This window comes from Varroa destructor, unplaced genomic scaffold (assembly GCF_002443255.2).
Source record: "Varroa destructor unplaced genomic scaffold, Vdes_3.0 BEIS01000007.1, whole genome shotgun sequence".
NCBI classification, from domain to species: domain Eukaryota; kingdom Metazoa; phylum Arthropoda; class Arachnida; order Mesostigmata; family Varroidae; genus Varroa; species Varroa destructor.
Genome location: NW_019211460.1, coordinates 38045726 through 38061383, shown reverse-complemented (window position 1 = coordinate 38061383; position 15658 = coordinate 38045726). Strand labels below are relative to the sequence as shown.

The window sequence follows — 15658 nt, the reverse complement described above, 5'->3', positions numbered from 1 at the left end:
TCAATGAGCTCCCTCTTCTCTATAATTATACTGCGCAGCGGAAATCCAAAAGCTGCTGAATCACCTGTGTGTGCATACAAGTGCGTTCCTGGTTCCAAAAAAGAAAAATCTCATCAAGAAAGGAAACTTCACACGTGCTACATAAAGCGCCTGATCTTATCAACAGCAAACATATATACCGATATGGGCACTTTCTCAACCTGGAGATTTCGTAAGATCTTGCTTTTATCTAATTATAGCAATTATGAAACGTGTAACGTAAAGAAATATGCAATCAGTCAGTTTATTTATTGGCGCGCTATCTTAATACAGGTTGGCAGCCAGCGTCTTCCCTCTGGGTACACAGTTTTAATGTAAATGTTATCTTACAACATCGAAATACGGCAAAGCCGCTTTTAATAGGATGTGTTTCGATGCGTGAACAAGGAACCAACCTCATGAAATACTATTACTAATCGTACTAATATATTATTGGTAGAACTTATTCTACGCATACATGGTACCAAGGCTGAATGAGTGTCTTTTCCTTGCGCACGTGTTAAACCGACGACTAATCATTCGTTTCATCAAATCATCAGCAAGTTCGTTATTAAACTGCATAATTTATTTTTATTATTAATCAGGCAAGATCGTTGTGATTATCTATATTGTGTTCCTGGTTAGTCTTATATAGAGAAATCAATCAATGAAACGTAATTCGAAGCAATAATCTTTGCTTCAATTTATCGCATTTGTTATTACCATCGAGATCATTTTTGTTATCGTTTCGCACTGAACCCCACAAATGGGAACCATTAGAAATATAGATAAGGTGGAGTGAGACATCAATCCAAATTTGAAGTGCTTAAATTCTTCTGATTAGTTGAGCTCAGTACATGCGGCGCTTATCTGGCATCATCGCCTAGATTAGCCAATTAGAGTTATCGATTTATTCACGTGCTGTTGTATAATAAAGTATTCACATGAAGCATTTCCATTCGATTTTGATTGCTGATTTCACGAGTCTGTTATTATGCGCCATCATCATTATTGTATCATAGTCATAGGTGGTGACTCTATGGATGTCACTCTGAGTACAATTATACTTTCGATTAATTCACAACAAATTCAGGGAGGCGCACCCCAGGGCGCCTAAAATCTATTGCCAGCAATATCGACCCAAATGTACCGATGTTCTTAATCAAAATATATATAGCCGGCTGTGTGGAATCGCATAATGATAGTTATATAAGTGTATGCTTAAGTTTATTTATGTTTGACGAAGCGTTACAATTCTAATTTACCTGTTATGTTCACACTTTACATTTTAATTAAACTATTATCATGCGAGGATGCTATCCAATATTTCACAAGGGATGGACTCCGGATTACCGATCGCTAGGTTGGGCTAGTCAGGACAATTGCTATATTTCAGACAATGCAGCAAGTATGTGAATATTAATAATAATGTTATAATAATAATAAGAGGATACACGAACGAGAAGCATACATGGAGTTTTTTGGAAGGGGGACAAGCATCCAGAGCTATTTACGATATTCTGTGTGTTCTCAAGCTCTGTAGCCATTCGTTCTTTTTATACAGAGAATATGTAACATATTTCTAAACACTCGCCGCTTTTTCTTGTTTTACGTACTACTTGAGTTAGCCAGTCGATGCCCTTTTGCTTTTTAAGTGCCGGCAGAAGCCATCGTATACTGTTGCTGTTGCCTAACATGGATCTTGTGTTACCATTACGTACGTCATTTTCAAGTCACGAATCAGTCGCCTTCACCACTTAACACTTAAACAAGGCATCTTCTACTTCTCTCGTATAAGAACTTCACCCCTTCTCGCGTTTGTTTTCATTGTTTTTCTCGATGATAGATCTAACCGCGGCAATACAGCTAAGTTGGACCAAGTCGTTTCAGTAATACACTGTCGTTAGTCACCGTTGCGATCGCGGCTTCCGGCGCTACGACCTCGACTCACACTCCGCTCACGTGAGGCACTTCGCTCTCTAGATCCCGTCCGGGATCGAGAAGCGCTATGTTCACGTGATGAACTGCGTCCCCTTGAGCTACTTCGTTCTTTTGATAGACTTCTTTCTCTAGAGCGGCTTCGTTTCGCGGGACTTCGGTGAGCAGAATCACCCCTTGCCCTTAACCTTGACCTTGACCTCGACTTAGATCTCGATCGTGACCTCGACGCCGATCCGTCTCTCGCATCCTTCAGTTTGCGACTCGGAGATCTTTCGCGGCCGCGAGAGTCCGCCACCTTTGAATCAGCTGGAGAATGACTTCTGCTGCGTTCCTTGGACGGATCTCTGTTTTGTCCATTGGAACGTCCACCTCCATTCTTCTGCGACCTTGGCTTTGAGCTCGACCTGGATCGGGATCTAGATCGCGACTTGCTTGTGCGACGCCGCTTAGTTTCTGGTGATCGCGATTGGCGAGATTTATGCGGAGAGCCCTTCAAACGGGAGCGAGACCTCGAGCGGGATTTACGGTTGCGGCCTCTGAAAGAAGAAATAAAATTTATATAAAATACATGAAAGTTTTACAGTGATGAATTGCAATCAATCGCGTACTTGCCACTATTGGAGTGAGTAACTTCATCAAGTGTCTTGACAAAATAGGTCAGTTGATGAAACACGCCAAGGCTTGTGACAGTATCAGCCACGATTCAGTAGACTGAAGTGTCAAAAATGGAACCTCTATTTTTAAGCTTTCTGTCAGCTCGCTAACTGAATTCGAGGCGAAGGTGTTTGATTTCTAATCTACGTACACTACTTGACGCTCACCTCACTAATAAAATAATTTCAAAACGACATCAGCAAAACTAAAGAAAGCAACACCCTAGTATTTCCCGTGACTTATCTATAGTTACGCATTCACTGAAGCTACCATATCCAAAATAAAAAAAATATTGTTTCTTACCTAGATGCACTTCTCCTTCTAGACGTACTGCCCTTCCTTTGACGTGATCTAGATCTAGATCTTGAAAGAGACTCTGTTCTGCGGTCCTCTCTCAGGGCCATGCGACGGCCGTTAATCTCGTGTCCATCGTATTTCTCAATAGCACGTCTCATATCGGAACGCGATGCAAATTCAACCACGCTAAAGAAATTGAAGTAATATTACTGTTAGCCTGAAAACATGTTTAGCACTTCTTCGTTGCTTATCCTTATTGATTACACTATGTCGAGCAGAAATGACGAACTATGCTTTCTACAAGTCTGTCTTAACAGTGGACTATTTCAATCAATCTCTGTGGTACCGTACTCCTATTCGATTTATAGAAATATCTTGGCTATTATCCGTATTTAATTACAAAATGTGAGATTTTACGTACGCTTCATTTTTCCGGTAGTGATGAGCATCGGCATAGCACACCTCGCATCCAACCTTACGCATCAAATCCTTCAGGTCCTGCATTGTTTGTTAGTATCATAAAGTTAGATCGTTTAGTACATCGTATGTTACTAACTATGCCTCCCCCTACCTGCCCAATTGATAGATAATCCTTATCCATATTAGTGCCCTATTGTCGGTCCGTTGTGGTTCTTCACCTCTCTTTTCCTGCCTCTCTACACGTATACCTCTGTCGCTCTCTTCGTTCTATGGCTGGTTACCTTGCCCCGCACTCTATACGACGGTACAGCTGAGCCTTGCAACGTGTGGTGAAGACAGCCTTGTGCATGTTCCAGCTCAAACGTTGTGTAGCACATACACGGTCGCGAACGAATCCCCGCGAAGAGAACAGTATCAAGCTCCCACATTCGCATGTACCTCCACACGGTTAGCACATCACTACGGTTCTCATCTGAGCATGCATAGGCCGACTGAGGTTTTCAGCCTCACCTCCATCGTCACTGAATCCTTGATTGAGGGTTTATTAACGACATTGGTGAAACGGAAAACGGCGTGGTTGACCTGGCCTGACAGAGAATCATCACTGCTCATCAACTGTCGTGTTTGTTTCCCACAATTGAGGGTGGTCGCTGGCTGATGGGGATCGCCGCTCCTTGAGCTGCCCTCGTTTGCCTTTTTCGTCGCATTTACCTGTGCCTCGCTAACCGTCATCGACGTAATCGTCATCTTGAAACATCTGTACGAATCTCAGTTGCGGCAGATCGGGTAGTGGTAGCGCACATCTTACGTGTTTCCTACAATGTTGTTTTTCTAGATAATGTAACCAAAGAGAATAATAGAAATAGGCAGACAAAAGCCACAGAGGAGTGAGGTTGCGATGATGAGCAGAAGGTGGAAGGGATTCACAGCCTCGGCGTCGCTCGGGATGGACGGACCGCCTATGAACATGTGGCTTGTGCTAATGGGCGTCTCTGGGTTGGGTTATTCAATATCGATTCAATATCGACCGCTACTGCTGCTGCCGGCACGGCCCTGCTGTCAGTGATGATGTGCCACCGTTATCATCATCGTCAGCGAGCGATCATCATCGATGGTCATCACCAGCATCATCTCTGTTACAAACGAGCATCGCAACCATCGATCATCGTCGTAATGAATGTCGTCTCGCTATCGATCAGGATCTGATTGATTATCTAATCGATCCGTGGATGGACAAATCAATCGATCACCTCGCTCTGATCCGAGGTTTGACATCAATCAAGCGACGGGATGCTGCAGCGAGCGAACGAGGGACCGAGACATCGGGGAGCAGGAACGTCCACGCAACAAACAGAGCAACAATGTGTTAACGACAGCGTGTTAAGCAGCAGCAGCAAATGAGAGAGTGAGCAATAATAACTTTGCGGCAATAATACATGAAGTCCAAAAGCCAGATTGATGGCCTTCAAATAAAAATATGTGACGATCGAATAAAATGTACAAATAGGTTATCCCCTAATTTACTCATTCATTCGTTTCATGTCAACGTTCGTTCTGTGTCTTCATGTGTGCGCTTAGTCCATGTTTGTGCGCAATTAGAGGAAGATGAGACTGATGCGGCCGGAGCTGTGTGAAACGAGTCATTTTATTCTAAGTTTTAACTTCGGAAAAGAATACAACGGACCTTTGAGCAATTCTCATATATTGAACTTTAGCGTCATTTTGATTTCGAGAGTTTTCTTCTTCTTCTTCTTCTTCTTCTTCGGACTCACAAAGAATAGGCTGCTTTCATAACGATAGTACATAAAGCCATATTATCTGAGTCGCGATATTATGTATGTCAGCTTGAGGCCTAACAGAATGAAAACAAGAGAATTAAACGGCTAGACCGAAGGTTGGTATCAACGACAAATATTTTTGTTTATGTAGCGCCTTCATTTCTCGCATATATATGCTTAAGTGTGTATCAATACAAACGGGAAACCCTATTTCTCTCTATTCAGTAAAACTTCAAAAAAACCTATGGTCAGTAAATAACGTCGTTGGACTTGCACACCCCAGCACTAAATAATGTCAAAGCGCGATTTACTATAACCAGGTTCGCAGCTTTTTATCGAATGGCACGCGTTTCCCTAAAATTTCTTGATCAAGTAGCTTCTTTGCTTAAAAATATAGCACTTTGTGTTAATATTCTATCTAAGCCTTCTTATATAACATGTTTTAAAAGGCTCGACCAAATCGATCATTTGTTGCCACAAATTTCTGATTCACTGGATCACAGAAGAGGCGGAGAATTGGATAACAATAATCGCCATTCAATAAATATAATTTTGTGAGTCCAATGGCCTAACGGCCATTCACTGCCTCACTCACAATGCGTAATTCTGATAATCATGAAAATCTTGTCTAACCCACTGCACCGTCGCTTTTGATCAACAAACAAAACCAAGAATGTGCGTGTAATGTACGGATTTATGGCCTTTCCAACCAGCATGCAAATACGCACAATACCAGGAGGGTTTGGAAAGATCTGGAACAACCACTTATAATACTATACTATAGCTCAAACAAGCCACAGACATTATTTAGACAGCTCGAGGTAAGCAACACATGGTTTTTATATCTCAATCATCCAGTTAACAAATAAAGACTAAATAATATGAGGGACATTCTTATACTATAAGTATCTGATAAGACCTGAAAGTATCAACACATTGTTTAGCAAAGAACATTAAAGCGCTACAATTCAAAATACGTTCCTGTCAGGGCATACGGTTGTTCTCGTCCACGGTTAGTGGAAGTGCGTAAGCCACTTTAGGTTTCATCAGGCGGAGAATCGTCATTTGCACGAAGTACCGTCTATTGTGCAACAACCAAGCAAGCCAGGAAGCCCCTGGCTCTGTACTGGTTCACATCCTTTTGCCACGGTGTAACGAAATCATCACTAGAACTTTCACCCTGGTGGATACCTATTATGTCAGGAAATTTATTCGCACTCATTCAACCGCGACAAGTCAACAAAGACTCTGAGAAATTGCATGACAATCGTTTTATAGTTACTGTATTTCGTGCTTCATCTGGCCAATGCTGCAAATAAGGAGGTATTCTTTAGCAGTATATAATACTTCGATCTTACAATTCAGCTACCACAAAGAACGCCACTTCTGTTGTTTCGGAAGCCTGTTGAAAGAATCGCGGCTTTTTTGTTGCAGTTTTTATGCCTAATATAATTTATATACTATTTTATTGATGTACTTTGTTAATCCTTGAGCCAAAATCTAATTTTTTTTTTCGTAAAGCTGTTTATGGTAATCTTCAACATACCTGCCAGCTAACCCGAGTCGATAAGTTTTCAACGATCACGCGATAATCCGTTCGTTTAAAGGGACCATACTTATCCATCCAGCTTCTATCTGCAACGTTTAAGACGATAGCTATATAGCAATTGCAACAAAAAACATTTCGCTCTAAAGATGATTGAAATAAAAACCAGGAGGAAAACTCAAAAAAGATTTAAATTGCATTTTAGTTGTCCTAGTATGAGCGTAAGACATTAACTCCACACTTGTAACGGACTTCCAATAAAATTATAATATTAACCGCTCCAAACAGTCTTTACAAATAAAGCTGTATTGAACAATAGATATAACATCCAGCAAATAGATGGTTGCACTTCTGATACAAACCCCGTGAAGAAGTGTCGCCGCGCATCGGCAGACCTCCTCGACCTCTCTCAGTTCCTTTAGCCATTTCAACAAGAATCCGGTCTCCCAAAAGGTCTCTGCCGTTAAGTTCATAGCAAGCATCTTCGGCATCCCGTGGGTCATCAAACTCCTACATATCAAGCACATTATAATAAAAAAAAAAACTAATAAAAACCAGCCAGTGGTACTTAACCGTAACTTTAAAATCTGTTACAACGCAAATACGGCCATTATAGGAAAATATGAACAAACTTAATGAATAACAACTCATTCAAATATTATTCAGAATTACCTAATCAGTGCGCTTTGTTATATCGTTGTATATATATGAATCCTAGTTATTGATATCAAATAGTTGTTACAAATGTATTGGACAACTTTGTTGTTGCACAATACATTTTATAATGATAAGTTCGTAAAAGAATTATGTGCGGTTGCAAATATTTTATTTTTTTAAACTTGCATTTTCAACAAGTGTATGCTTCAGTAACTATGTAATATATGTTCCGTTGTAGGATTACCTCCAAATGTAATAAGAGGTATTTCGAACAAATACATTCAACGTAATTGAACGTAAAGCTTTAAAGTAATTTTTAAAACACCGAATTATGCGGCCGGATAAGACGAAGATAAATTTCAACTTCAAGTTCTGATTGTGAGTAAAATACAAGCGAGAAACTTGAATAGCTACTACTAGTCACATTTGGCAGTTGTACGGGCGGTGAAGAAATGGAAGAAACAGATTCATGCACGTCGCTGGCATACGCCAATGTGTCGCGTTATCAACCACTCAATAAAAAAGCTGTATTGTCATCATTTTATGAGGAACCTGGGCTTAGCTACATGAAAGCTGACTCTACGACTCGTATTGCCGTTGATGGTTCGAATTTTGCATATCGTATATATTTCACAAAAGAAATACAACTTCTCTACAGCAAAAGTTCTCTGACAAAGATTTGGATTTGTACTGAATGGCAGGAATGCATCACACTTAGTATGCTCATAATATTACAGGTAATAGAGAACTAAAAATAGTCAAATATTTGTTTATTCCTATGTGTCTTAATAAATCTAAGGTAAATAATCCGATCTTGCTACTTGCCACAAAGGCGAAGCCGGCCTTGAGTAGGATCTCGCGTATCTTCCCGAATGGAGCAAACAACCTATCCAAATCACGTTCACGAGTTCGATGTGACAGGCGACCGACGTAAAGTCGGCAATCATTTGCACGCCCCATCTAAAACCTACAAAAAGAAACACAGTCCAAAAAGTAGCATGCTAAGACTGTAGGAATACAAAAGTTAGGTTAGCGATAACCAAAAAAAATAAGAAATAGCTTATGTTAACAAATTTTCATTAAAAATATTCAAATATATCGAATTCAAATCAAAGTAGATTAACTTTACGATGATATTAAAATCATTCTCTAATGGAAGAACCGTCACATATGGATACATTCATCAAATCAGATCACATTAATTCGTCGACAGCTCTGAACAGTATTCTAACGCCTTTGCTTAAGTAAGCTACTGCTGCGATTTGGTAGACGTTCCACAAACATTCATTTAGGCACCCGACATTCAAAATATATTAAATCTGATCCTCTGACGCGAATTAGTATAAAAAGTTCCCTATAATTTTAGACCAGTTAGCTAATAGGAATCTGTACTGGACACCTCAGGAAGTACGTTTTGGTGTAGGACAGTTTGTCTAAAGTACAGCTTACAGGGCCGTGCTGTGTAGCAAACTTTAAGTGAACCCTTTCTTATTAAGAACTCTTTCCAAACATGAAACCACCACATATCATATCCTTACCCGATATGCCACGTTCAACACCCTAAACAAGAGGTTATCTCCCAAAACCAAAGAAGTAATTGAAGCTTGGTCTTGCAGCATATATGAAGTATCCATATATTAAAGCAAAATGGCCTGCCTATTAGTAAGTCTATATCATCACTGTTTGAGCCTGCGCAAGTCAATGTTTTACGTTGCCAACTCTTCGAACATTAACACTAAGAACGACATCTAATGCGACTAAGAGACTTCCCGACCAACTATCCTTTTCGTTAGATAGGAGCACAATCAAGTCTAGCAGAACCTACGTCTCGCTCTTTTAGGATAAATACACAGGTCAAGACATCTGTACACGGCGCTCAACGATAACACCATTAATGCCTTATTTCTCTCTTGATAGAGCGGCGGTTACAAGCTACTGAGAGACATTATTATTACTATAATGGGCCCAACAGAAACACGGCATTCATCGTACTCGTGTAAATACTTCCGGAATATTGCGCCTCATAGAAATCTATACTAATGAACAAGCTTCTCTTCGAACATTGATACATAACGTTTTAGAATAACTAGTACCCAAATGTTTGTATATACGCACGGAAGCACCAAGCAACAGAAAATGGTTACCCCAGCGTGGACAGCCATCTATTAATGCGCTCGCTTTGCCTGGTTAGTAGTCAACCATTGACATTGGGCCCATCCTTCATGCGGTGACTTAATAACCATTTACTCGATTCAAATTGATACCCCTAGGTTTCGCTTGACCTGAACAGCATATTCTGTACGTAAATTACCTTAAATCCGTTGTGCCTTTGCCACACAGTCGAAAAACTCCAGCTCGTTTAACTTGTATACATCATCACCACACCAACCAGCCTCGATAACTTGCAATACTCTACAACAAGATGGCGACCGGCGCCGAGATTTGGCGCTTATTTTGAAACTCAAAATTATTTTTGAGCGATTTTGTATTTCGCTATCGAGCTTTTTCAATGTTCGTTCGACATTTTCAAAACAACGAACGAGCATACTATGCATGCACAGTTCCGTATTGGTCGATTTTAGATCTACATATTTTAGCGAATTCGCTCGTTAAACTGGCTATCTTCCGAGTCGCTCTCTCCCATCAGCCCTCTCATTGCGGGCAGACTGTAAACAAATATGTCAGCGCCCATTGATTCCAAGGTGACTATTAGACGAAGAGTACTAACCATTGATGCCTCCGAATTGTTGCAAAATCCGCAGATTCGCCGGAGTGTGCCGCCGGTACGCGCAAAGCATAGATTCGAGTGGCGAGTCCATAGCGAAGACGCACGCACCGCTTGAATGATTCATATTTAAGGGCATATATGCCTCGAATGAGGTAACCGTTTCTCGCCGTTTTGCGAATTTCATTAAAGCAACAGAAACAGATCGAGAAAGAGGAGTTACTTTTTAACCGGCTAGCCCTGACTCGTACCTATGAGTTGGGGGCCATGGAGCCCCTGGAGGCGCCCGAATTGCTGACCATCGAGTGGGAGATGATGGATAAAAGTCGCTTTATCAGTTTCACAACCATCAATTCACTCGCGTTACGTTCGCTGGTATATCCGTTTACTGTTGTCAAGACACGATTACAGGTAATTGCATAATAGCTAGGTACTCTAGTATTCAACCAATTATAATACACGTATGTGTACTACTGACTGGGTAGGTCACGTAGACGCGTCGTATATATGCGCGTTGATTAGCATAATATTTTAAGCGATCGTATAAAAATGTTTATTTCGTGATTAAGTAAATTGTTGACTATGTTACCACCGAATAGTCAAATCGACACTGTACTAAAAGACCTAAGCACTTACGCAGTGTGAGCAACCGGCCATTTTACGCGTAGAACGGATGATGCTTTACTCACTTTAGAGAGTAACAGCCCAAAGTCTAGTGCTTATTGTTCTGGTAGTCAACAATAGTCTTACGTTTTTCAGTACCAATCTTCATGATGTGAGCCGACAAAAATAAAGCCGGAGTTAGCGGATTTTTTTGGAAGTTAAATCAGATGCAATTTTGCTTGTGAGTACGTCGTGTTAATTGCTCTTGCAAAGGATAGTGTTTGCGTTAGGATTATCACTTGAATGCTAGGAACTTATCGAAAAATAACATTGAAATACATTAACCTGTACCAAAAGTTTTCTTATATTCACGAGTCCATTTGGGTCTTCTAGAAAACTTGTGAGCTGAGGCGGTCTCCGTACAAAAGTATTTGGGGGAATTAGTTGCCACGTAGCTCTCAATTAATTCATATAATAGTTCTACGAAATGAAGTAAGTCAGCGCAGCAATGTTTCTTTTATGGTCTTTAAGTTGCCATAAAACAGCGGTTTTGAAGAAGTGGATGATATATGGAGAAGAATAAGTTGCTTTTCATGTTCGCTGCTCTCAACATCAGTTCCCTCTTTCTAAAGTAAGAATAATCTTCAGAATCATCAATTATTTAGTGCACTTGCGTAAACATCGTTGTGCAGTGTCTATACTGCACCAATGGTGATTTTCATTGAGCCTTAAATGCATCAAGTCAGTAGTCCAAATTATTTGCCGAGAAACATTTCTATACGTTTGCCCTTTGGCTTTTTTCAGGCCTTCAGACGGTTGCACCAAAGATAACGTGACTGTCCTCTTTATTCTGCTACGCATATACGGCAACACCTACATTGAATGAAAAATGTGCGTGATCTTTCTATGCATAAACCAAGTATTAAAAAGAAGTATGCTTCTCTCGTAATCGTCGTATGTCTTTCCTCGTTCTGCGTTTCGCCCGTTTTCAATATAACGCTGCCATTCCTTGTTTTTGTTATTAAACTTTAATACAGGAAGCGTTAGCTCTTAAAAAGTCGAGCGGTTCTGGAATTACTATGTCTTTATATATGTTGGAATTAGTTTATTACAATGCTTTGTTTTTGTTTGATTTCTAAATGAATTTTCCTCTCAATAGACAAAACCCTGTAAGAATTTGCATAAGCATTGACAAAATGTAATAATGGGTTATCATTATTACCGTAAGCATTATTTTTAGCAAACTGTATCGAGAAGCAATACTTCTTTATCTTAACTAATCTTAATGTGTCTTAACCAATGTGGAAAATTCTTTACTAATTTTTATTACAATAGGTTGATACGTAGAAAAGTCAAGTCTACTTGTTTGAGGCAAGAGATGATTTCTCGCTAGAGGAGCATGATTTTCACGATGCCCACTGGCCTCATCGGTGCACCTCAAATAAAAAAGATAAGTTCATGGTGGAGCTATCGGATTTGGATTCTTTTGGACATTATTAGGGAAATTATGAGGTGTAGGTTTGCCTTCGCGGTTATCCGCCCCTTGGGTGCCAGACCGACATCGCTGCGTCGTCGCTTTTTTCATTTGTGCCTTGGTACTGTCTGATATTTCTTCCTTGTTCCGATGGGAAGGGCCAGTTTTCATATTTGATTCCTTTAATGAAGTACGATTTTGCAGACAGAGGCAGCCTTTAGGTAATTCTTAGCTCTTGTAACCCGTATTCACTATGGCAGAAAAGGAAAGGTGGTTCAACTATTATTTGCATGGAAACGTCACTCCCTTGATGCATACGCTACAGTTATTTTTACGCTAGCATCATGACACATAGTCAATTTTTTTTCTATTTAATAAAAAAATACCCACTTTTTAATACCGCGGCACTTAGATAGTAAATATTGTATTGATTTCCGATGCCTTCATGCATTTACCAAAATCCGACGACTTTTAGCAAGCCCGATTTATTTACCGGATTTTAAAACACTACTAAATTCCGTATATATATAGTATCGATAAAATCATTACATATTTTTTTAAACTAAGGTGAATATGGCCATAGTAAGGAAAATGCGAAATATTTTAGTGCAGTCGTTCCCTTGGGTATTTAATCATTATGTAAAGAGGCAGATTTGGTGCGTACAGGATCTATATGCAGGGTAATTTGTGCGGTGTACTAAGTTTCGATAAGATTCTAGCTGATTACATGTTCGAAGACAGACCGACTGTATCAAGACTAGTGCGTATATAGTAATAGTAGTACATGAATTACAACAGTATGAAATAGATACCAAATAACAAGTTTACGCTTCTGACGATAAATGTTTTACATCATGTAACGGGCTCTCCATTGCATATTGACATAGTGGTTTTTTGATAGCAGTGCAACGAGCGAATAGATTCTGTTTGCAGAATGGATCAGTATCACATATTTTATATGGTCATATCATATATGTTATATTATTATTTTTTAATATCACGTTTTACATGCGAATTTCTGTAACTAGTTACAATAGTGGATTGAACTTTGCATTTAAGGTGCCGCGTTTCAAGGCGTCTTGCGTCAAGGTTTGCGTGCATTTTTTTCTATTACCAGAGCCAGTTACAAACTTAGCTATTAACCTAGTATATAGTAAATTTATATTGACTCCTATCTTCACGTCTGGCTTCGGCTTTATTTCCAGAAGTGATTGTATTTTAGATAACAGTATTGCATGCTTCGTAAAACCTTTTAGGTGCAGTCGGCATACAATTACACAGGGACGTGTGATGCCCTCCGGCAGATAGTGCGCTATGAGGGCTTTCGCACGCTATACAAGGGCTTTATGATCAACTCGATGTCCAGCGTGTCGAGCATGGCGTAAGTTTCAAATAAAAAAAGAGGTCTGAGTGTTTTTACTATATACGTATATGTATTACCACTGCCAATGTCCACTATAGGAAAGTTAAGTATGCGTTGAATTTATATTTCATGTCCAATAATATCTGGCTGCTAAAATTAAGAATTTACCCAATCTTTATCAATACACAATTATTATCTACGCACTGTTGTTGGTTATTGATTCGATCATTTTATGCCGTATGTACGCCATTATACATTTATTGTTATCTATAAGATTTTGTTTTTTTTTTTGTAATTTGTATTTATACATGTTATTACTAAGGATTCATCTTCCAAGAAACAATCTTTTGTTTTGTGACGCTAGGTTATCTCAACAAAACATTGTGAAATTATATTTTTTTTCAGATTAAAAATCTTAAGAACTGATTCGTTTCTTTACAATTCATTTTCAGATATATCATCACTTACGAAAAAATCCGCGACTGTTTATCGAGGCGTGGTGTAACGGATTCGTCCCTAAAAGGATTCGTTGGCGGTGGAATTAGTTCGTTAGTAGGTCAGACATTTGTCACGCCGTTCGACGTTGTCTCGCAGCACATTATGGTCCTAGGTCGAAACAGTATCAATCCTCTTGGTTTGCCGCCTACTGTCCTTCAAAGTAAATTTCAAACGTTGAAACGTATCATTAAAGAGGTGTACCGACACGACGGAATCGCTGGTTTTTATCGAGGGTATTTTGCTTCGCTGGTCACTTATGTCCCAGGTAGCGCTTTTTGGTGGACATTTTACCCAATGTACCAGGAGGCGATATTACCCGTTCTACCAAATTGGACCCCACTCGTAGTTGTGCAATGTCTAGCCGGGCCGTTAAGCGGTGTGACAACCTGTGTGATTACAAATCCATTGGATATCATCCGGGCGCGAATTCAGGTGCAGAGACTGAATTCGTGGACGACCGCAATGCGGCACGTTTGGCGATTGGAAAAGTTTCGCATCTTTACAATTGGCCTCTCGGCCCGCATGGTACAGAGCTCGATTACCTCGTTCCTGTTAGTTCTCGGTTACGAGACGCTCAAGCGTTACTCCGTTAGCGAAGAGTACAAAAGTCAGATCCGATGGTAGCACCTTATTTAAGCTCAACGAACAATACATTCAAATTATAATATACATATGTAAATTGAAAAGCTGAAAAAGAACAATAAGCATTGAGAGTACGCCTTAAAGGGAGAAACGACGCAAGGACTGCCATTCTGTCCAATATAGATACTGTTATTTTAGTTTTAATGAAGTAAATGTGTGAAAATAAGTGCGATTTCAAACGCACATCATGGGTGAGGACTCGTGCAATTTTCCAAACGAAATATATTCATGTATATTATATATGTAAAATAATATTATATGATGAGTTATTAGATGTTGTTGGCTTTATCGTTATAAATGCTGTAGCTTCTATTGTGGAAACAAAGTTTATGTAAGAATGCCGTCATGCTATTGGAACATCATGGCAATTTACATGAAATAAATAATGTGAAGTTAATTCTTCGTAGTGTAAAAACGGATTTTCATTATAACTGCTGTATGAAAGGTTATACTTTTGAGTTTTTACTCCTGTTAAACCACAGATAAGTTAGTGATAAACGATGTAATAAATCTATTTAAAGTCCGTTTTAGTTAGGACTTCATCCGACAGGCAGGCTTGCCTGTCAGATAATGTATTGTGGGCCTTGTCTGGCCGACTGGCATACATTGACTAGATCTGGAACCGGCCGTCTGATGGAATTATGCCGAACGGCAATATCCGACGTAAAACTCGAAATATAGAGATGACTTAACTACAAATTATCATTAGTTCGAATGAAACGCGTTTAGATATGATGGACTCGTAAATGGCGGTGATGACGTAAATCAAATTTCAGGTTCAAATAAAGAAATTGTTCTAACTACTTCAAAGATAAGCTATGAATGCATATCCGTCTTTTTGTGCAATTTAATTCATTAGTCCCATCGGTACTAGCCTCTCTAAGTACACTTGTGTCATAGCTTGGTCGATTTGCGCGAATTACATCGACACAAACTACGATACATATATTCGCGGTTGCGGCCCAGTAGTGGACAGATTTCACTTTCTTGTCCCAACGTTTTTCGATTAAAATTCTTATTTAATATAGGACATCTTATTGAA

At 39.6% G+C, this 15658-nt stretch overlaps 2 protein-coding genes across 8 annotated transcripts; one reads left to right on the top strand and one right to left on the bottom strand.

Moving 5' to 3' along the window:
* Nucleotides 1–259: 259 nt before the first annotated feature.
* On the bottom strand, nucleotides 260–9777 carry LOC111254168 (uncharacterized). 2 transcript variants are annotated; one of them, XM_022814736.2, is made up of 7 exons: nucleotides 9623–9777; nucleotides 8137–8278; nucleotides 7017–7164; nucleotides 6655–6743; nucleotides 3332–3408; nucleotides 2917–3096; nucleotides 260–2495 (listed from the first exon to the last, which is right to left on the bottom strand). In XM_022814736.2, exons 2-7 carry the CDS (start codon nucleotides 8269–8271, stop codon nucleotides 1922–1924), a joined length of 1203 nt encoding a protein of 400 aa, XP_022670471.1. In that variant the 5' UTR covers nucleotides 8272–8278; nucleotides 9623–9777; the 3' UTR covers nucleotides 260–1921. The 2 variants fall into 2 exon arrangements, with proteins under 2 accessions (XP_022670471.1, XP_022670473.1); XM_022814738.2 differs by lacking the exons at nucleotides 6655–6743; nucleotides 7017–7164; nucleotides 8137–8278; nucleotides 9623–9777 and adding an exon at nucleotides 3612–4608.
* Nucleotides 9778–9988: 211 nt separating this feature from the next.
* On the top strand, nucleotides 9989–15031 carry LOC111254714 (solute carrier family 25 member 44). Of its 6 annotated transcripts, XM_086974517.1 has the most exons (5): nucleotides 10396–10447; nucleotides 11444–11530; nucleotides 13173–13202; nucleotides 13370–13494; nucleotides 13929–15031. In XM_086974517.1, exons 2-5 carry the CDS (start codon nucleotides 11522–11524, stop codon nucleotides 14596–14598), a joined length of 834 nt encoding a protein of 277 aa, XP_086830643.1. In that variant the 5' UTR covers nucleotides 10396–10447; nucleotides 11444–11521; the 3' UTR covers nucleotides 14599–15031. The 6 variants fall into 6 exon arrangements, with proteins under 6 accessions (XP_022671581.1, XP_022671582.1, XP_086830644.1 ...); XM_022815846.2 differs by lacking the exon at nucleotides 11444–11530 and having other exon boundaries at nucleotides 9989–10447; XM_086974518.1 differs by lacking the exon at nucleotides 13173–13202 and having other exon boundaries at nucleotides 10386–10447.
* The last annotated feature ends 627 nt before the right edge of the window (nucleotides 15032–15658 follow it).

What these genes read in the sequence shown, in the direction of transcription:
- LOC111254168 (XM_022814736.2), bottom strand. Translation starts at nt 8,271, where the DNA reads ATGGGGCGTGCAAATGATTGCCGACTTTACGTCGGTCGCCTGTCACAT. An exon ending in CGGCGACACTTCTTCACGGG is followed by an intron (nt 6,744 to 7,016) that starts GTTTGTATCAGA and finishes TAAACGTTGCAG; the next exon opens with ATAGAAGCTGGATGGATAAG. An exon ending in CACTACCGGAAAAATGAAGC is followed by an intron (nt 3,097 to 3,331) that starts GTACGTAAAATC and finishes CAATTTCTTTAG; the next exon opens with CGTGGTTGAATTTGCATCGC.
- LOC111254714 (XM_022815846.2), top strand. Translation starts at nt 10,304, where the DNA reads ATGGAGCCCCTGGAGGCGCCCGAATTGCTGACCATCGAGTGGGAGATG. An exon ending in TTGTCAAGACACGATTACAG is followed by an intron (nt 10,448 to 13,172) that starts GTAATTGCATAA and finishes TTTGCATTTAAG; the next exon opens with GTGCCGCGTTTCAAGGCGTC. An exon ending in TCCAGCGTGTCGAGCATGGC is followed by an intron (nt 13,495 to 13,928) that starts GTAAGTTTCAAA and finishes ATTCATTTTCAG; the next exon opens with ATATATCATCACTTACGAAA.